Genomic DNA, 22,250 nt, shown 5'->3' on the forward strand with positions numbered 1-22,250 from the left:
GTTGCTTAGCAGTTTTTAGGGACTGTGTAAGTCAAAAACAAGGTACTTTCAGGAAAATTTTGCTTCTCTTTCCCCTCCACCCTATTCCTTTCCTCTTCCTATCAGTGACTGTTTTTATTATTGATAGCTTTTGATTGTATCTTAACAGTATTTCTTTTTGAAAACCCAACAAAAATATGTATGTATGTATCATATGTTCTTACCCCTTCCTTATATAAGTGGTTACTACATATCTTGTTCTTTTTTTCTTAATAATATATCTCTAAGATCACCCCATGTCTGCGTATAGAGGTCTTTCACATTCATTACATGATTCATAGTGCTGCATTTGGGAGTGTACCATGGTTTATTTAACCAGTGCCCACATGGGTATCTGGATTGTTTCTAGACTTTTGCTATTACAAATAATGCCACAGTGAATACCCTTGCATCTTAAGTAATTTTATATTTTGTCCAACAAGTCTTAGAAAAAAATTTCTGTAAGTTGGATTGCTGAGTGAAAGGAGAAGCGCATTTGAAAATTTCCTGGGTATTACCAGATTTCTCTCTGTAGATGGTACCATTTTGCAGTCTTAACAGCAGTGTGTCAGGGTGTCTGGTTCTGGAGACCTAGAGACTCTGTTGCTGAACTTCTGTATTTTTTTTTTCCTACTATGAGAAAAGTTGCATATCTTTGTCTTCGTTTTCAAGGATCATTTTAAATTTTTCTTCTATAACTGTCTTTTATATGTTTTGCATATTTTTTCTAGTGTGTTGTGGGTATCCCTCCCCCGCCACATCTGTGTTTAGGTTTTTTAAAATTTAGGGTTATTAGCCCTTTGTCTTAATTTAAGTTGCGCATTTTCCCCCAGTTTTCCCTTTGTCTTTTGACAAAGGGTTTTTTTTATGGTGTTTGTTTTATTTTTACATCTAAAAGTTTTATGTAATAGATTTCTTTTTTTTTTTTAAGTAGTACTTTTGGATTTCAAGTCTCAAGTAGAAAGATTTGTCCTACTTTCAGATTATAAAGGAATTCACTCATATTACTTCTATTATTTGTATAATTTCATGTTTTATATTTAGATTTCAGATCTATTTGGTGTTTGTTCTAATGTAATATGAAGTATAGATCCAATTTCATCATTTTCCAAACATCTATCCAGTTGTCCCAATAATGATTTGAGATTTAAGTCTGTTTCTGGACTTTCCATTCTATTCCACTGACCTGTTTATTCATGTACTAGTATTACAGTGTTTTACTTAGAGGTGATTTTGCTACTTCTACTTTTTGTTCAGAACTAGTTGATAACAGCAATTAAAGTCATTCTCATCTAATTCATTGTGTTGCCCACGACCAACACCAAATGGAACACACATGTGATACAGTGCATGTTGTGTTGCAGTGCATGAAGTAGATGCTTTTTGGTCCTATGTTAGTGAAAAGAATTCTGAACCAGGGGTTAGGAAACAAACTCCGGTTTCAGTACCACTCTTTCTGACCCCATTTTCTCAGCATTTAACAAATTAAGGAGTTGAACTACATGGTCTTGAGAGTTGTCCTGAATCTCATTAATACTGATCTGATAAGAGCACTGCTGATGTGTGTAGTATGTAGTTCCACTTTTTATTCCCCTGTGGCTTATCCTTTTGCCATAGTCATGAAATAAACTTTCTCTTCTGGATCCTGCTTCTTTAATCTTTTCTGTATGTTTTTCTTTGTTCCAGCATTTTCTTTTCTCCTGTGTTTCTTTTATTAGCTTGCATTTCTTTCTGCTGATTAGGCAAGGATTGCCACTGTTTGGCTGCTCAGCTTCCACTGACCTCAGTAGGGAAAAATTGCATGCAGTAAATGGGGATTACTTTCCCCCTGGCAGAGAATTTCTTAAAAAACAAAAAGCAGCTGCTGACAGTAGTCTGTTCTTCTGTTATACAAAGAACAGAACAAGGAAAGCTTCCTCTTTGGTGTTTAAAGAAATCAGACAAGCCTATGACCAGGTCATCAGCTCCTGATTTATCTATGAGGATTGGTATTTCCCTGTATTTCCCAATACACTTCCTTTAAGAGGTCAGGAAGAAAGTGATTAACAAAAGGAAGAGCAGAATTGTGGAAAGAGCTCATTAGGTAACAATCCTACATATAAAACAAGAAAGGTTATGATGGTTTAAGGCATGTCAAACTCTTTACCAACTATAAAAACTTTATACCTTACTTACCCGAACTAGAATACTTAAAGTTCAAAAGAATAATTGGAAATTCTTAAACTCCTAATTGTTGCTGAATAAGTTAACCTTAAAAATGGTAAGTTTGAAAAACACATGAAAGAAACTTTTTAGTGTGGAAGACAGAGGAAAACCAACATAATATTGACAATTAATATCATACTTATTCAAGAAAAATAAGCTCAATATAATGTTTCTGCAAATAAAAAGGTTTTACTAGTAAAGAAACATTCAGTGTCCGAAAGTCTGCTAGTTTTTATTAAGATTAAGCTTTGTTAGTTTCTTGAACACCAGGGCTACTAGTAAATGCATTATTCTGGAAAATTCCAGAACTATGAGCAGTTCACAAAGGGTAAGTTACCACTAAAGCCACCATCTTTCATTCTAAGTGAGTGTTTCCCTCAGGAGTTCAGCTTGGGATAAGGAGGAAGAATTCGCACTTTTTGGCAGAGAAGCACTTTTGCAGGCATGGGCTGGCATCTCCACATGAGTAAGCCAGCGAAGCTATACCTTGACTTTAACAAAGATTGGGCCAACCCCCTACTCTGATAACTCATTATCACTTGTCAAGTAGTGAATAAAAGATGAAATTCTGTGTGAGAAAGGTGGTTCAAGAGTTTTTTGGAATGAAGCCATAGAGGTTTTGTTTTGTTTGTTTGTCTTTTAATAAGATTTCAGTTTGCTTGGGTGCTTGAGGCATATACAAAATCAACTGGGAATTCCCTGGTGGTTCAGTGGTTAGGACTCCATGCTTTCACTGCCAGAGGCCTGGGTTCAATCCCTGGTTGGGGAGTGCTAAGATCCTGCAAGCTATGTAGCCTGGCCAAAAAAAAAAAATAAGAAACACTTTAAAGAGGCTAGTTTTAAAATTTGTGCTCCCCCAACAAAATAGGAAAATGTTTACGTCTACATTTTATGGGCCTGCCTGTATTTTTTTCAGGGTAAGTGTCCCCAGCTCAACTCCCCAGTATGATGTTTTAATATATTTGTCTTTCAGTTTCCAATGAGAGCTAAAAGGAAATTTATTCTCAAACACATGCGTTTTAATCTCTCATCCCCACAACCTTGGAATATTTATTTAGTACCTGAGGTATTAATTTAAAAGTTAAAGTTTTGTTTAAAACTTGGTGTATGCATTTAAATTCTCAGACACACTCCTCCTCAAATTTTGAAATGGAAAAATAAAGTTTAACCAAGGTAACTTTATACACAGCTTTTCAGGGAAAACATATCTATTGGGTAATAATAAGTATATGTATGTTACTTGTTTCCAAAATAGTTAAGTTATTGATACACATACCATCCACATTTGTAAAATATACCATACATTAAAGTTAAGCCCTATAGGCATAAATAAGTTCCACTTATATACATGGGCTTTGAGCAGATTTTAGGTAGTTCCTGAATAAAAATCAAAATTGGCTACCAATTGCCATTTAATATATTTTATCACACTAAGAAAAACAAAATATTGGAGTCCTTTGAGAAAAATAGAAGATCAGTTTAAAAGCAAGTAGTAATATTTATTACAGTTCTGCAGGTGGGGGTGGCAGAGATTCAATGAGATCTTGATCAAAGTCAGGAGGAATAGGAAATTCCTGACATTGGATCTCATTGTTGCAATCTTCCTGGTTTTTCATAAAATCTCCTGGTGGCACAGTCAAGTTAAATGAGTCAGGGGGAGGTGGAAATGACTGTTTGGATTCAGAATTGTGATGTTCAGAGATTTGATTGAGACAATCTAGAGATGCTGGGAGATTGGCAGAATCGTTTGGATGCGGAGATTCAGTTATCATCGTGGGTTTTTCGGATTTGTTCCCCTCCTGTCCTTCGGTATCAAGAAGGGAAGCAGGTGGTGGAGGCAGATCTGCGTCATCTGAAGAGGAAACAGCCGTGCCGATTGTTGATCCATCACCACTGTCTTCTGATGTACCATTTGCCTGATCTTTTATTCTCTCTGTTTTGGGATTGTTAGAATCTTCAGTGTTTTCCTTTGATTCAAACAACTTAATTTCTAAGTCATCTGCTAAAAGTGCACTTTTGCTTGGTTTCCAGACCATAAGTGAAATAATTGATGAACGTTTTGGGAATGCTTCATTTTCTCTAATGTTATCCAAACATATGTCAGGGGTTTCGCCATCAGCAAACGGAGACCTACCTGCCCAATTTTGATCATTTAACACTGGTTTTCGCAAACATTGCCATAATACAATCATGAGTACAACTACCAACATAGTAGTCAGAATTGCACCAATTAATATGGCTGGTATTGAATAAGCATAATTGGCTTCCTTTGGGATATTTGTTGTACGGCTAAATTCGAAGTTGAATCCTGGTGTCTTCCTAGGTGAACTTTTGACAGTTGGTGTTGGTTGTATGGATATATTATGAACAGTCGGGGATATTGATTTCCTGGAAGAGGTGTGGGTAGATGATGGTTGTTGAGTAGGAGTAGAAACTGATGGTGGTGATTGTCTGGTAGAAGAATAGGCAGATGGTGATAGCTGTATGGCAGAGGTAAACACAGGCAGTGCTGTTCCTTGGGAGGAGGTGTTGGCTATTTGTATTGTTTTTCTGGTGACATTATAGACAAGTGGTTGTCCAGGAGAAGTATGTGCTGCTGGTTTCCCAGAAGAAGCATAGGCAAGTGGTGTTGGTTGTCCAGCAGCAATTTTGGCAGTTGTTATTGGTTGTCCAGAAGATAGGTTGTTGAATTGTGTTGGTTGACTTGAAGGATTCTCTGTCGTGCCCTGAGAATTCACCGAGATATATGGCATTGATGGTCTAAATAAAGTAGATTGTGGTTGCCTCTCTGTTGTAGTTGCTTCTGTCTCTGAGAAAAAAGTATCATTCAGGTGTCCACAAAACAAAATTAAGATGAAATACTTGAGATCCATTTCAGAATGTTTCCTTTTTGCCAGTAGTTTTATAATAAAAAAAAGAAAGATAATTAGGTATCATTTAGTATTTATCATTGCTAATTTAGACTTGATACACTCCCAGCTAACATGAACAGCTCTTAACTATATTGTAACTTATCACGTGACATTTGGACCCCAAAGGCAGTGATCTCTCGTAATTCTTTGGGAAGGTTTGTACTTGGCACTGTTGCCCCTGTGGGTTTATTGCAGTGCAGCCCTTTGTTGCAAAGTCACGCATCTCAAATGCACGGGATCCATATGCTGGAGCTGTGTGCACACTGCTTTCTCCCCTGTTTCCTGCTAGAAATACATTGATCCTGCTGCCTCGATGGGCGCCAGTAACCATCTATTACTTAATCCAGTGGTTTCTTTTCTTTTTTTCTCTCTTGATCACATTTGACACCGTTGATTATTCCTTCACTGCTATTCGAGTAGCTCTTTGGGGTCATTTTCCTTTCATATTCATCTCACTAGCTCCTGTTTTTCTCTTGCATCCTAAATACAGTACTCGATATGTTTTCTGTCTTCACTCTTCACTGCTTTTCTTAATCCTGAATCTATCAGGTTTCACCTCTCACCTTTAACCTCTAGCTCCCAAACCTGTGTATCTAGCCTAAATTTCCTTAGTTCTTGTTCCATTTGTATGACTTCTTGGTGGGCATTGCCATGTACATATCTCACTATCAGCAAATTCAGCATATTTAAGTCAGAATTCATCTTCATCTTAAAAGTGACCCTTCTCCTGACTTCTGTTCTTGCTAATGGTATTACCCTTGTGAGTTTCTCATGCCCACGACCTATTAAGTAACCTTTGCAGCTGTATCAGTGTCCAGGACAGTGTCTTTATATTAGAATCTCACATTTCTAAAGGATTCAATTCAACTCATACTTGACAGTCCTGAAATGCTCTTCGAGTCTGGTTGAGGGAAGTAGTCTTGCTGCTACTTCATTTATTCATTGATTAGCACCATGTTTTTATCAGGCTCTGTTCTGGTTTAGGAGATACCAAAATTAAAAAAAATTTTTTTTTCTAGTAGTAGAAACAGTAAATAAATCTAATTCGATAAGTTTTCTCAGAAAGGTATGCAGGAGATGCACAGAGGAACTAAGCTAGCCTGGGAGAGCTTCAGGGAAGGTTTCTCAGAGAAGTAAAACTTGAACTGAATCTTGAAAGGTCTGTAAGAACTAAGTAAATAAAATATTCCAGCCAGGGGAACAAAATGCAGGCATAGGAAAATGAGGCATGTGTTTAAGTTTGTGGGGTAGGGTTACCTGTGGGATGTGGCAGATGCTAAAACTTGAAGAGTTTTTTCAAGTTTCATTTCTGTTTCTGTGGCCTAAAGATGTGTCTAACCATAACTAGTCAATTAATCTCTCCTGGTCTCAAATGTCTTGTCTCTAAAGTAAGGTTAGTTTTCAGCTCTGTATGTAATACTTGTTTCATACATCTTTAAACACAATGGTAACTATTTGGTTATTTCTTAATATTAAGGAAAGGAAAATCTCTGGGTTTTAAATCCTGGTCAATATGATTTGAAACTATAGTTTCTCTGTGATTTTTTAAGCCAATCTGAGAGAGGTTTGATGGTCTGTACAAGCCTGGTGGCAAGGTACAATAACAGATGAGGAACTCCCTCAATTTTGCAAAGAAATAGACTTTTTTAGCATATTTGAGTGGTTTTCATTGCTTATTCCTCTACCACTTTGTATATAGTGATGATAAATTACCCTATTTTAGTAGAGGAGAAGGAATGTGATTTTTTTTCCTATGTAGTCTCCTGCTTTTTATTTCTCTGTAATACTTAAAGCTTTAATTTTAAAATATTTCTCCTTTAAGTTCCCCTGCACACTACTGATGAATTAATCTTCCGACAACCAAGTTTTATCATGTCATTGCTCCCTTGCTTATTGTTGCTCAGTCGCTCAGTCATGTCTGACTCTCTGTGACCCCATGGACTGCAGCACTCCAGGCTTCCCTGTCCTTCACCATCTCCCTTGCTTGAGGGTTCCCCATTGGTATCGAGGTAAAAATCTAAACGGAGTTTTCTGTTTGTGGCCTGAGTTTACCAGTCCAGACTCATATCTCATGACTGAAACTTCTCATTTAGCCTCTTCCTCATCTTACATACTTCCTAAACACACACTTTTCTCCGCTTAGCAGACACTTTTAATTATGCTATTCTTCACCCTCTGAGAGTGTGTTCTTTTTTCTAAACTACTCTCTTCCCTGTTCTGGTTGCCTAACTGTGAATCTATCATCATCTGTCAGACCTCAGCTTAAATTCCCTTCTTAGACCAAATTCTCTGTGACTGAGCACAGCCCAGAGAGCTCAGCCATTCCCTGTATTCCCCCTCGTTCTTGTTCTCTTTATGGTTCCTTGGATAATTCTTCATATACGTACCTGACTCACACTTCTTTTCTCTCAAATAATTGTGTTTGTTTTTTATTTCTTAACTTTTCACATTTTCTTTTTGTTATCTCCATCACCTCAAATAAGATTTTAAAGGACTTTGAAGAAGGCAAAAAGTAACAAAGACAAATTCTTATCTAGAACATCCTAAGTGCTGTACCGTCTCAGGTGTTTTACATACTTCATTTCATTTAACTTTTACATAATTTTGTGAGAAAGATGGAGGAATCTTTGATTTACAGATAAAGAGACAAATTTAAATGTGTTAAGCAATTTGCCAAATGTAAAGTCACTATTAGTGACAGATAGGGAATTTATACCCACAGACCCATCTGATTTTAAAGCATATGTTGTTTCTGCTACTCCAAATTGTCTCATGTTTTTATATGTTGATTTCTTTACAGCAGAATGCTGTATGTGTTAGCAGCTCAGTAAACACTTAACCTATAATTGGGCTTCTTGGTTTCTTTTCCATTTCAGTTTTTTGCTGTTTATTAATACTTCTTCCAGAATGTAATTGGTTGTCGTTCAGTTGCTAAGTCATGTCCGACTCCTTGCAACCCCATGGACTGTGTAGCACGCGAGGCTTCTCTGTCCTCCTCTATCTTCCCGAGTTTACTCAAAATGTTCATTGAGTCAGTGATGTTATCTGACTATCTCATTCAGATGGTTAGAATGTAAGCAGAGAGGTAAAATCTGAGTTATTAAATTATGGAAAATTTTTGAAACTTTTGGCATAAATATGGAAATTTAAATCATCTCTACATGGTTATCATCCATGAAGTTCCTACCTACTGTTCTTACAGATTACCCCTTTCCCCAAAGAATGCCTTATTAGAAAGTGTTATTCTTTAGAGATTCACTTTAGTTTTCTAAAAAATGCCATCCAGAGCAACGGAAAACATAGGCCATGAATTATCTTCAGCCAAGAATGTGTCTTGTGACTTTTCTTAAAATTTTTAAAAACCCTTCACAGTTCCTTTTTTCAGTTAGCTAAAAAAAGGCATTAGAGAAGGAAAGAACCCAGATAGGAACATAATTATAAGCCCAGTTGAGTTTGTATGGTCAATTTTGATAGGGTATAACCTCTTTTGTTAATAGGAATGTCATAGGACCTTAAAGTGTGTGAGATTTTCCACTTGTCATTTAAGGGTTACAGCAGTATTAAAACCAAATTCTTTTTTTACCTATCCTACCCCTTTCTCCAGTTAGCTGTACCCTCCTAGGGTCTGCTACATTGGAATGCTCAAATCTGTCTTAGAATTCTGCTACAGCAATTCAGAATAGTCCAGAGAAAAGGAATAAGATTTAAAAGAAGAGTAAATGAGGGGGAGAGGTATAGTGAAGAAACAGACTTTTTTTTCTAGTTCAGTGACAGTGAGGGCAGTGTTATTACCAGTGCAGAAAGTTACTTAACATACGTGATATATATATATGTATATGTATATATATGTAGGCCATGTGTACCTGAAATACCAATATTATTTCTTCAGGAGAAGAAGGTAGAGAGAAAGAATCATAGGGGGGGCAAGGGAGTAAAAAGGAGGAGAAAATGTTGGCTACATTGAAATGAAAAAGGAATGCAAAGAAATAAAAAATAACACAAAAGATAAAAATAAAGCCAAACAAAGGATAAACAGCAAATACATGGAATGGGGAGGTAAATTGATTAGAGAAGGTATTGAAAGAAAGAAAAGTTAATAAAAGGCTGAAGAACAAATAGTGATTATGTATTTAGCAAGAAGTTAGGGTAGAAGGTTAAAGCGAACAAAATTAGAAATTGGGGGAGAAGACCAGAGTAGATGAAAGAAGGAACTACAGAATGCTGCTTTCTGTCTTTGCAGATGCAGGAATCAGCAGAGAAACAGTGTTCTCAAAATGGAGGACAGGCCTGAGATCACCCATCTTCTCAAACTCACTTACCTTTCATTTCAGGACTCCTATCTAAGCATCCTTAAGATTCCCTACTCCCCCCTGCCCCCCCCCCCCGCCCCTGACTGTTTTTTGGCACTCAGAAGCTACTTGTTAATTACTCTAAATAACCTATGAACAATCTATATAGCATTTTTTCTAGAATTTCCCTAGTCTGCTGCTTAGGCAAACCCTGAATTTGTCTACCTTTATATGGCAGTATTTTGTTCATTATTTTAGGTTGGGACTCTTGAGGTTTAACTCAGATTTTGGTTCTTTGTTTTTCCTGAATATTGAAAAAATTTTAGAAAGAAGAAAAACATCAGCTGTTTTAATTAAGCATTTGAGACGCAATTAAAGTAGGAGTCCCCTTAATGCATAAGTACATAAAGAGTTTAGCATGTAAAACTGATGCTAAGTTGGATATGATAAGAGAGATGTTACTGTCTTTTAAAGAAGAATCAAGGAGATTTGGCGGGCATATCCTAGATAAGGCAAATATAGGTAGCAGTATCAAAAAAATAACATCTGAGTTTCAGTTACTTTGTTATAATACAGATATAATAGATTAAAATTTAGTGATATTGTATCTCCTGCTAGTAAAGTTATGAAACCAGAAAAGGAAGAAGACAGCAATTCTGTATCTTGACGAAAAGCAGCAAGGGGAAATTAACTTTGAACTATGATAGGAATTACTTGATGACTATCTTTTATCAAAAATAGCTACCATTTACTAAGTACATGCCAGATGTTTGGCACCGTCCTGTTTTAGTGAGGAAGGTGATGTTATCGTCACGGTACAGATAAAACGGAGACACAGAGAAGTTGGATGATTTGCTCAAGTGTCACAGCTCGTAAGTAGTGGCACTGATACAGAAATCATCAGCCATGCATAAGATCTCTTTCCTTCCATTACATTCAGAGTAAAATTCTGAAACAGGAGTGCTTGAGGAGGATAAGAGATATGAACTCTCTGGGAATAGATAATGTAAGTAACTTTTGGAGTTAGCTTTTTAAAAGGTTGGACAAGAACTACCAGAAAACCATTTTAGTCCTGTGACTAGGAAAACAATTATAGGAGTTTTGATTAGTTAGCCTGTAAACTGGCTTAATTGGGATGACTTTTAAAGATTGGACATTGACAGGCATCAGATTTTCATTTAAAAAATTCAGACTTACTCAGAATTCATAATTTCCCTCTGAGTGGAAGTATATAGGGATTAGTTGGAAAACACAGGCACTATTAAACCCTACATTTGGAACAGATTCTTTAAAAATATATAGATAAGCATTGTCCAAAAAAATGATAAAAATCTTTCTGTACTAATTTCTGTAAGTTACTTAGAAGAAATCCAAAGTGGACTTCTATAAAAGAAAGTCATAAGTACTTTATGAAATGTTGAAGTCGGATATTACCCACTATGAATTTACCATTCTATGATATTACGAGTCTATGTAAATAAACTCTTGGCAATTTTTGTTTTGGAGGATATTCGCTTTGCAATTGTCCAAGTTACTCAAAGAAAACATTTTTTCTCCATGGTTAGCAACTTTCTATTCTATGAGTTTTATTTTCCACATCTATTTTATAGTGCTTACTAAAGACTCAGATAATATGTAACATAAATATGTAGTGATGAGTATATGTCCACACATTTTACCATAGCAGTTTTTTTCTTAGCTTTAAAAATTAGTGATAATATTTTCATGTCATCATCGTTACTAAAATTCTATTTGTGTAAAAAACCGTATTTAATAATAATCATTGAGTGTCTCATTTAATCACCTTTGTTTATTTTTAAATGAAGGTGACCATTCTTTCTATGAAAACTGAAGGGGATTAAAAAATAAAAAGAATTAAAACCTATGGATTATGTTATATATAGGAAATTTTCATATAAAGAAAATAAAATTTTTTAACAGTTGGTATTTTGGGGTTGTAGATTCAGCCATCGCTCATGAATTCTAGTTTTATTTCCAACCCTTAGCTTTATCTGCCATGGATGTAGTTTTATTTCTTTTAATTACAGAACTGAGGTCAACAAACATAATGATTGAATAAACTTTAAAGGGTTTATATTACATAAACCTAGGTGAAAATTTTTCTGAAGGCAAGCTCAACACTGAATTTTTAAAATTCCATGCAACAAAACCACAATACCTGTTATAGATACCTTTAGACTATCAGACTTTAAGTTTAAAACAATAATAACATTTTAGTTTTAAAAATTGGAGAAGGAAATGGCAGCCCACTCCAGTATTCTTGCCTGGAAAATCCTATGGACAGAGGAGCCTGACTGGCTACAGTCCATGGGGTCACAAGGAGTCAGACAAAAGTAAATTTTATATAAAACAAAGATCAAACCAGATTGCCTATGTGAAATTGTCTTACCTTGGCTGTTAACTTCTTTTGCAGAAGGCTAAATTCTTGTTCTAACTGGACATTTTGGTGCTTTGGCTAAGAAAGCAAAAAGTGGTTCCGTTCAGATTAAAAATGATCCTCTAGCACATTGAAATAGGTTCTGTAGAGAAAGAGGAAGTTTATCAATAGTTGGTTCCGGAAGTGCAATAAGCCACAAAATGACTAAGAAGGTACTACTTTAACAGAGCTTAATTTGAAACACAATTTGGAGCTACATGATTTGAGTGCTTTTAATTAACATTTATAAGTAAACATTTGAGACTCTCTAGTAATGTGATTCAGTCAGTTCAGTTGCTCAGTCGTGTCTGACTCTCTGAGACCCCATGGACTGCAGCACACAGTAATGTGATTATATAGTTTAAATACTTAAAATAGAACCTTGGAGAGAAAGTTATATAAGGAAAAACTGCCAGTCAGGTTACTACCCATAGTGAGATTTCTTTTCATAACAAATGAATGATGTGTCCTGTTTACTTGTGTGACCGTAGGCAAGTCGTTGTACTTCTGAATCACCGTTTCCTCCTCTGGAGGAATATTTCTGTTACTAGGTTTTGAGAGGATTCAATAAGATAAAATATATAAATGCCTTACACACAGTCGGTAGCCAGTAAATGTTATTTCCTCTTACATAATTTAGGCTAAACCCAGGTAAAAGTATGATTAATTTTTTCCAAATAGTTTCCTAAATGATTTTTAAGTTCAAGTCCACAACTCTTTAATTACCCACAAAGTAGGTAATTGTCAGCGCAAAGTAAAAATAAATTGGGAATCATCTTCTAAATAAGTTAACTAATAAGTATGTTGAGAAGAGTATGAGTCCGTGTAAAAACACATTTCTTTCAGCATGTCACCTTCTAGACTCTCTCATCTGAAAAGTGGAGATCATAATTCTTAATTTATAAATGTATTATGGGATTAAATAAATGTAAAGTGCCTAGCATCACACCTATTATAGTAGATGTAGTAAGCATTAAACCATGCACTGCTTTCCCCTGGTCACTGCTGAGGAACACAGATAATTAAGACCTAGTTCTTAATTTTAGGGCACTTATAACTTGGCAGAAAAAGGAGATTTTTAAAAAAATATGCTATAAACTTATTTTATAGAATATAATTTGCTATATATATTGAATTGGCCAAAAAGTTTGGGTTTTTCTATAAGATGTTATGGAAAAACCCAAATGAACTTTTTGGTCAACCCAATATAATATAAAGTATGCCACGTAATTTTTAAATGGGCTATAAATTTTTGCTTCACTATTTTTAAATCCCTAAATTAATAAGCATGTGGACCATAGCACCCAATGGTAGAAAAGTATCCTTGTTCAAAAGTAACTTTAGAACTCAAAACACATCTTAACCTGTCATCTTTAAACAGTGGTTAAGTTTGGAAAGGAACCACTTTCATGAGCTACCATTGGATGTTGTCAGTCTGAGGACGCATGTTAAATAGCCAAGATAGTGAGGGATAAATTTTAAATATTTCTGCAATAGGAGCTTTCTGTTTTGTGCGAAGATGTTCAACATGTGTGTTGCATAGGAAAGTAGTTGCCTAGTTAATTTCTTATTTTTAAAAAGACAGTCATTTGTTTTCAGTTTCTTGATTCAAGGACTGCTTTGTGTTATCACTGTTTTCATGTACAGTCTCAGATTTTTGATATGCACAAAATGGGAGCTCTGCCCAGGTTCATTTCAAATCTGAAATCAAACCTTTTTACCCTTCAAAAGATAACCTGCTGCTGCTGCTGCTAAGTCACTTCAGTCGTGTCTGACCCTGTGCGACCCCATAGACGGCAGCCCACCAGACTCCCCCATCCCTGGGATTCTTAAGGCAAGAACACTGGAGTGGGTTGCCATTTTCTTCTCCAATGCATGAAAGCGAAAAGTGAAAGTGAAGTCGCTCAGTCGTGTCCTACTCTTAGTGACCCCCATGGACTGTAGCCCACCAGGCTCCTCCATCCGTGGGATTTTCCAGGCAAGAGTACTGGAGTGGTGTGCATTTATTGCCTTCTCCGAAAGATAACCTGATGTTACAACCACAATGGGCATGAGCTTTCTCTTGCTTTCCTTTTTCCTTTTTTTGATGTTTACCTTTTTCTGGAATAATAGGGCTATGATTTGTTATTTGGGAAATGGATTTTTTATAAATTGGTAACAAATTGATAATAAAATTGATGCTCTTTTTCCCTCTCTCATTTTAAGAAGTAACCTTAAAAAAAACAAAACTGTAACCTACCTAGATCTTTGGAGCAATGGAAATTTTACAAATTTAATCTGATGACCAAGAGCAATATGATCTAGGGAATTATGCAAAAATTATCAATGCCTCTATCTGGAGCTCATTCCATTTAAATCAGGAGGAAGGGTGTAACCTAGGCATGGGTGAGTTAAACTCTCCAGGTGATTCTGAATCTCAGTCAGGATGCGAATTACTAACCTAGAAAGAATTGCAGTAATACTTGGAAAAAATATATATAAATATGTAAAATGTTTCCTCAGCTAGGTGCTCTGTGATGACCGAGAGGGGTGGAATTGAGGGTGTGAGTGGGAGGTTCAAGAGGGAGGGGTTGTATATGTATACATATAGCTGACTCATTTTGTTGTACAGCAGAAACAAACACAACATTGTAAAGCAGTTATGCTTCAAATTATTTTATAAAGAAAACAATGGCTGTTGTTAGTGGGTGGAAGATAGTAGAGATTGGAAGGAGGCCTAAAGGCACTTTCTGAGAAAATGTTCTATGTGTTGGTTAAAAGGTGTTGACATGTGTAAACATTTGTCAAAGCAAATTGAATTGTAAAAAAGAAAAATAAAAACATGCATATATATAAATGTTTCCTTAAATGTCTAGCATATTTCCCAAAATAAATGCTCGACAAGGGATGAGATTTTTAAGACTGGCCTGGTCTTTAATTAAGTATGCTCTGTGTCAGTTTTGGTGGACAGTTGGAAGGTCTCTCAGAGCAATTTTTGCAATATATTAAATTGAAGATGAATGTCTTGGCTTAAATGTAAGCCACTATTTTACTTGAACCCAGTTTCTTTAAACGTTCAACAATTACCTGAGTATCCTGTTTTCCAAAGTAGAACAAACACACACACATATACACATCTTTCCTTTGCTCATGTCATATTGGATAGTAAAAAAATAAAATTGGTGTATTAGGTCATTTGGCACTCTCAAAGTCCAAAAACTAATCAGCCTTTGAATATTTGCTATTAAAAAAATCCCATAAGCAATATTTATAGAGTTCCATTACAGTTAAACAGTAAGATATGTTTTACATTTATCTATTTCAGTTGTACTGTTTCTTATTGATCTTTGCTGTGTATTCTCTAAAATAATAAAGGGAATGCAGATATACATAGTCACTTTTATTCTATCATCTTAATTTATTATACAAAATTTAAAGTTTTAATTAAATATAGTAGAAAACGACTTTCTTATGTACACCACATGTAAAGATGAAAGCATCTGCCATAACATTAGCCGTGTTTATAGATGAACTGGTATGGATTCTGTCTCATTCAGCAAAGAAAGTACCATGTAACTATACAGTTCAACTCTATGCATTAGGAATGTGACTTCTGTTAGATGTTAAAGCATGAAATAGCCTCAAATGACACACTGAAACTCTTCAGAGTTTACTTACATTTGGACAGAGATCATGTAACTACTATTGCTGAACAAGAAAAACTCATAAATTGTCTCTTTCTAACTCTATTAGTCAGTTTCTTCAACTTGTCTTTAGAACCTTCCTTGAATGCTTGGTCGTTTTATTATTTTCTTTCTAAAACAGTGTCAGACACAGTTAAAATGATTAAGTAAGCACGCATACTTCTTCCTTTCTCACTTGCTTGATTCTAAGCAAGGCCAGCCATGGCAGATTTTAGACCTTCAGTCCAACACCTTGGCATTAAATGTCAAACTGAGTTCATTTTTACCCCAGAAACTTTCTCATTGCTACTTTGCATTTTTCTTCACTAAAGCATCTATTAGTTAGTGAGTTTTTCAGTTCCTTCTTCATCTTTTCTTTCCCTCGTAGCTGTGAGCACTCCAGTAGATTGCATCATTAGGTTGGGCACTGTGAGCTCTTTTGCTCTTTTCCAAGTGTCTGATTCAGCAGGCCAGAGACCACTGCTTGCCAGAAAATCACCATTGCTCCTAGGCTGACGCTTGCCTACTTGTTTTGATCGTCTGAGAGATGAGACTTTGTTCGCCAGAACCACAGTTGATAGAAATAGAATGGTACAGATAAGAAAGAGCACGGCAATTATGATTAAGCAGACTAGCATGGCCGTTTTGTTGTTGTCCTCCTCACAGACACCCTTTTTGAAAATTTCACTGTGACTTTTGCTTGTATTTTCAATGTTCTGTACTGTTGGAGGACTGTTCCTGACCACAGAAGATACATAAAGCTCCAGTTCAGATTTAGGAGTTAAAAACGTGATGTGAGATGATGTTTCTGTTTCAGGCATGTTTGTAGAATTATCTTTTTTATCTGCTTCAGGAGTTTTAGGGTTTATGTTAAAGTTTTCATTTTGGCTTCTGTCCGTCTTGTTGTGAATATCTGGATCCAAGACAGCAGTATTGTTATCCCACAGATGGGTATAGTTTGCTTTTGTTCCAGGAGACAAAGAAAAAGCTGTTGTCATCAGAAAGGCAAGATGCAGGTAATGTCCCGTGTGTCCCATGTCTGTGAGTGTGCTGGTAATCTGTAGGGACAGAAATATAATTTGTTAACTTGTGAAAGAATAATAGTTCCTAGTTTTGGTAATTGTCATTAAAAGATGGATAGACAGTTGATAAGTTTTAGCTACAATTAGCTATAATCACACTCATGCCTGACATTTGCTTTCCTGTTTGAATTCCTTCTAAACTGATCTTTTTTCTACTAGGCTACCTATAAACAATTTAATTTCTCTTATTTTTTAAATGTTAGAAGGTAGCATTACAGATAACTACTAATCATTGTTAAACTGAATACCCTGGTTTAAGAGTTTCCTCCCTCTTGAGCATGCTAGAAGAATTTAGCTTTGAGTCACATACTTCTGCTTTTACTTTTTTGATTCCTCCTTTTTTTTTTCCTTACCATTTAAGGAAACTCCTTGCAGAAACTCCCCATCCTCTAACAAATGAGTCACCCATCTGTATAGTAAAGGAGAAATGTGACATTTTGCTTCGTGTATGAGAAGAAAATGCAAATAGTTTTGCGGGGGGCTCAGGAAAAGGGAAGTGTGGTAGCAACCAAGAGAAAATGGACCTCAAGTAGAAATTCAAGATGTTCTTTTTTCTTCCTGGGTGTTTATCTTGAAGTTTAGACTAAAGCTAGTGCTTAGGAATATATTCCCAGTATTCATGAAAGCTCTTTTATGATGATGGGTCTTCCTTCACCTCTATGGCCCCTGAGTTACTGTGGCTTTCTGAAAGCAAAGACATGCCACTTCTCTCATCCCAAACCTCTGGCATTACAGAGGAAAAGAGGCAGGTTTCTTTTGAATAATATCAAAAGTTCAACAAAAGATATTGACCTTTCTCATTATTATTTGTGCTTAGAATTTTTCTGTGAATATTTTGACATAATCTTTAAAAATAAGGTATACAATAAAATAGAAATACAACATCAGGATCATGGGATTCAGGCTCAAGTGGGAAGTCAGTGCGGATCATAAGAGTCTCAACCTATAAATGAAAAAGTGGAATGTCGGTTTTGGGTCTGAGCTCGCTGGAAGCCAGTCCACAAAGGGGAAAACTCTGTTCCTAATTTTTATTATCCATCATAAGACTGAAGATTTAAATGCAACTGGCATATCTGTTCTAGGTACTGGTAAGCCAAGGAAAGATTCATTACCATTATTGAGCTATCTCTTTTAAAATAGTATTCCAGTTTGTCTGGGCCACATTTATAAGAGTGTTTTATTGTTTGCATTTATATGAATAGGGAAGTGGAAGCAAAAACTAGGTTATTCTTCTGTTGTTTAGTCAGTCAGTCATGTACGACTCATTGCGACACCATGAACTGTAGACCACCAGGCTCCTCTGTCCATGGAATTTTCCAGGCAGGGTTACTGGAGTAGGTTGCCATTTCCATCTCCTGAGATATACCAAATAAAAGTGCCTGTTTGCCTATTATATATAAGTTCTTCTCAAACTTAAAAGTACATGGATGTGAGTTTGTTTTTAATGCAGATTTATTCCATAGGTCTAGGAGGGACTTGAGAGTTTTAACCAATTCCCAGATGACACAGATACTGTTGCTACTCATGCTTTTTTTTTTAACTGAAGTATAGTTGATTTGACAATAACAAATGTGACATATTGTTATACAAATGAAAGTAGCATATAATAAACAATGGTAACTAGAAACTAACCTCTGAAGTAATATTTCCTATTGATAATATGGAGGGGAAAAAAAACCCCTTTCTTATGTGTTCTAGAAGTAAGATTACTTTTCGGATTATAATTTTTATAGACAGTTAAAGATATTGTGCACTGACTTGTCTATAATAGTGTTTGAATTCAATTTTTAAGTTGAATGACATAAATCTTTGGATTTATGGAAGTACTTGTGATTCTTCCACAAAGAGAAAGACTTTAAATTGGATTAGCAAATAATTTCCAGCCTTTTATACTAGACTGGACTTCTGCATGAGATGCTAAAAATGATTTAAAGCAAGTTATTCTTGTCACATTAGTTCATTAGTGTAATATGTATCATAGTATTTGTACGCATTTTAGCAGTGCTCACCACAGGATAAATAATAGGCCTGCTGTTGATTGTCTTCAGCCAGATGTACTGTCATCCCCAAATAAACAAACCGTTAACAAAAATGAGACTTTGAAATCCTTACAAATGCCTAAGAATAGAGAGCTGTCTCTACATCTCTAATTTATGCAATGGAGGCCAGGTTATATTATGAAAATTTTCCTTTATCTCTGGTAGTTTTCAATAAAATTTATAATGCCTAGACATTAGTAATGAGAAATTTGTTTTTTAAACTTATTTTAATAACAGGTAAAACTTTACAATTCACTCGAGACTAAAATCAAATCCTACTTAATCTTAATTTAAAGCTCTGTGTTGATGGTAACTCTTGCCATTTCTTACTTAAATTTTACTTAATAGAACAGAGAAGAAAACAGCATACGTGTTCCATTACTAATTCTACTTTGTTAGTAAGATTCGAAAGTATTTCCTCAAACACTAATCTGTAAGAAGTTATAAATGAAAAGGCATAAGAAAAGCCATATATATGACCTACCTTACAAAATGCTTGGTCAAAATCTTATAACCTGATTTTAATAAGCCACTTCTTTTCTTTTCTTGAAGCACAGCTTCCAAATAATTTAAAGCAGAAAAGACTTGAAGAATCTGAACCTAACTCTGCAGTTTAAAAAAAAGGATATGTACAGCTAGCTTTCCACTAACCACAGATGACACATTTCCTTTCCACTGCAGCTAAAGCACATGTCACAGGGGAAAAAAAATCTCCAACTTGTCTATTTGGCCACGGCATGACAGGAGGCTTTGTAGGACAAATCCCCGCCTCCAGGGTAGGGAGGGTTTTGTGTTTAATGCCTTTTGACCCTATGCTTATTATGTATGTCTGCTATATACTTTCAAATGCTATGTTAGTATCTTTCAGAAAAACAGAAAATAACATTTCCCCTGAGATTGAGCATTAAAATCTTCTCTAAAAATTGTACTTGTATACCACAGACTGATATGATAACATGAGTTTGGAGACCCAGGATATTGGTCAAATAATAGAAACAGTAATGTTTATAACCAGCATTTCAAAGTATGGAAATGCAACAGTGGTTTGGAGAGAATATCTAGTAAACTTAGGTTATAAGAGACAAAAAAAATCTCTTATAGTCTAAGTGTAGTGTATATAGACACACACACTCCCCTCTAATGTCCTGTCAGGACCTCATACTCAATGTATCTAAAATGGACTTCAATTTTCCCCCAAAGTGACTGCCCCCTTGTGATCTCTGTTTTTATTCAGGGTGGTAACATTCTTTGTTATGGCATAGCCTTGGTATACAGCAAGTCCTTTTAATTCAAATCCTTTGTTTCAGCCTTGATAAAGACGTTGAATCATGTTGATCCTTTCTTCATATTTTTAGATCAGTTTCTTCTCTCACTGTTAGCCTTATGTATATTTTAGATGCTTATTAAACCATACCTAGACTACTATAATATCTTTTTCACTAGCCCCAACTCCTTCTTATATATGTATGTATCACTTCCTGTGATCATATCACCTTTTTCTTTTTAAAGAAATGTGGTCAAATAACTCCCTAACACCTGCAGCTGCAATTCAGAAATGTTTGTGCACATAAACATCAGATGAAAAGGTTGTTTAAAAACAATGAAAATCTCCAGGCCCCACTGCATAGATTCATATATAGTAGTTCTGGGCTAGGACAGGAAACTGTGTTTTAATGAGGCATAGAGTTGATTCTGCTGCTGGTGTGCCACAGAACATCCTCCAAGAAATACCAAAGTCTTAAGAGGAAATCTGAGCCCCTTAGTTTTGCCCCTGAGTAGTTTTGGTCCCTTCACAATTTGGCTATTCTGTATTTTTCCAGCTTTCTCTCTTAAAATTTCTCTACATGAATCCTCCATTCTAGCTCAGCTAGCTGATTCTTGCCTCAGCACATCTAGTTGCCTATTTTTCCCCCTCCTTCCCTCTCTCCATGAGGCCTGCCATTCCCTGCTCTTGTTGAGTGTGAAATTCCTCCTGCCCACTTCAGCATCTTCTATGTAGCTTTCACTGATTACCCAGTTTGTGTTGATTTCTCCCTCTTTTGAACTTTACAAAAGTATTTTTCTCTGCAGTTTCTTTGACAAGTGATTACATACTAACCTCATATCTTTTCTTTGTTCTTGAAATACTTTTTAAAATTTTAAGATGACTTAACTTGTCATATTTTTATCTTATTTTCTCCCAATAAGATTTAAAACTCTTAGGAAAGGATATTTGTTTTAGCTTAGTTTGTAGTACCACCAGAATCATCAAGTATAGAACGTTGGGCCAAAGTTAATATAAGGTTGATTTGTTTTGAAATTCTGGTACTGTATTTGGGGGCTTTCTGATGGTCTTTCTTTTGACTACTCATATTGATTAGCATTCTTTTGAATGTAGACAACATATGACATAGACAACTTAATCAAAAAAATGGGATGTATTGGCTCACACAACTGAATAGTACAGGAATAAATTCTAGGACTCAAAAGAAATGGCCGGGGCCCCAGTTTATCTTGTCATTTCTCTGCTCCATTTCTTCAGTTTTTAGGCAGGCTTTTCATTCATATCATAAGGTAAACAAGCTAACAACTCTCAGAGCTATATGTTCCTTTAATTATAAACATCAGGGAAGAAAAAGATCTCAGTTCTCAACAATTTAAGCTGAAGTCTTTGAATTGGGCCTATTTGGCCCTGGTTGTCCTAGTTTGAGTCACATGATCATTGTTGAACCATTCTCTCTGGTCATGGTGGATTAAATGAATTGACTAAATTCATTCAGTTTACTTCAAGGCTCCAAGTGGGTTATTCCCACCCAAAGAGTTCACCTGGGAACTTGGGTGTGCCTAGAAGCAACCGACCAATGTCCGTTGCCTTCCTCCTTGCTTGACTATGGTAGACAAGTTTGTTGTTGCTGTTGTTGCTCAGATTTTGAACTGGGGATTTGTCTCTTGCATTTTACTTTAGCCTTCTCAGTGTCTTAAGAACAAGTGATTTAAAAAAATGGATCCAGACTTTGTATAATTGTTTCATATTATAGTTTGTTTTCTCTAGAAAACTAATCAGAAAATAAAGGATTAAAGTAGATTTGTAGCATCTGTATATTCATTCAAAATGGTTAATGATTTGTGTCCTTTTTTTCATCTTCCTTTAGGTTCAAAACAGGTCAAATCAACGGTGATTTGCTGATATACCACGTCTTGCTGACTTTAAAGCCATATTATGCAAAGCCATATGAAATTGTAGTGGACCTTACCCATACTGGGCCTAGCAATCGCTTTAAAACAGACTTTCTCTCCAAGTGGTTTGTGGTTTTTCCTGGCTTTGCTTATGATAATGTCTCTGCAGTATATATCTATAACTGTAACTCCTGGGTCAGGGAATATACCAAGTATCATGAGCGGCTACTGACTGGCCTCAAAGGCAGCAAAAGACTCATTTTCATAGACTGTCCTGGGAAACTGGCTGAGCACATTGAGCATGAACAGCAGAAACTACCCGCTGCCACCTTGGCTTTAGAAGAGGACCTGAAGGTTTTCCACAATGCTCTCAAGCTAGCTCACAAAGACACCAAGGTGTCTATTAAAGTAAGTTTCACTGCCTGTTAGGTAAGTGATTCATTGCCTTGC

General features: G+C 35.8%; 3 protein-coding genes across 16 annotated transcripts in view; 1 reads left to right on the forward strand and 2 right to left on the reverse strand.

The window, feature by feature from the left end:
- NF1 (neurofibromin 1) overlaps positions 1-22,250 on the forward strand; it is a 265,468-nt gene that overhangs the window by 186,830 nt on the left and 56,388 nt on the right. For all 14 annotated transcript variants that reach the window (XM_044939527.1, XM_044939531.1, XM_025281027.2 and 11 more), the window contains one exon: positions 21,776-22,208. In XM_044939527.1, the coding sequence (XP_044795462.1) occupies positions 21,776-22,208 (433 nt within the window). The remainder of the gene's footprint in view (positions 1-21,775; positions 22,209-22,250) is intronic.
- Positions 3,698-11,968, reverse strand: EVI2B (ecotropic viral integration site 2B). The gene is made up of 2 exons (XM_006053535.3): positions 11,835-11,968; positions 3,698-5,109 (listed from the first exon to the last, which is right to left on the reverse strand). Exon 2 carries the CDS (start codon positions 5,094-5,096, stop codon positions 3,726-3,728), a length of 1,371 nt encoding a protein of 456 aa, XP_006053597.2. The 5' UTR covers positions 5,097-5,109; positions 11,835-11,968; the 3' UTR covers positions 3,698-3,725.
- Positions 15,228-19,341, reverse strand: EVI2A (ecotropic viral integration site 2A). The gene is made up of 2 exons (XM_006053536.3): positions 19,129-19,341; positions 15,228-16,581 (listed from the first exon to the last, which is right to left on the reverse strand). The coding sequence occupies exon 2, from the start codon at positions 16,558-16,560 to the stop codon at positions 15,862-15,864; it is 699 nt and encodes a 232-aa protein (XP_006053598.1). The 5' UTR covers positions 16,561-16,581; positions 19,129-19,341; the 3' UTR covers positions 15,228-15,861.

Source organism: Bubalus bubalis, chromosome 3 (assembly GCF_019923935.1).
Source record: "Bubalus bubalis isolate 160015118507 breed Murrah chromosome 3, NDDB_SH_1, whole genome shotgun sequence".
NCBI lineage: Eukaryota > Metazoa > Chordata > Mammalia > Artiodactyla > Bovidae > Bubalus > Bubalus bubalis.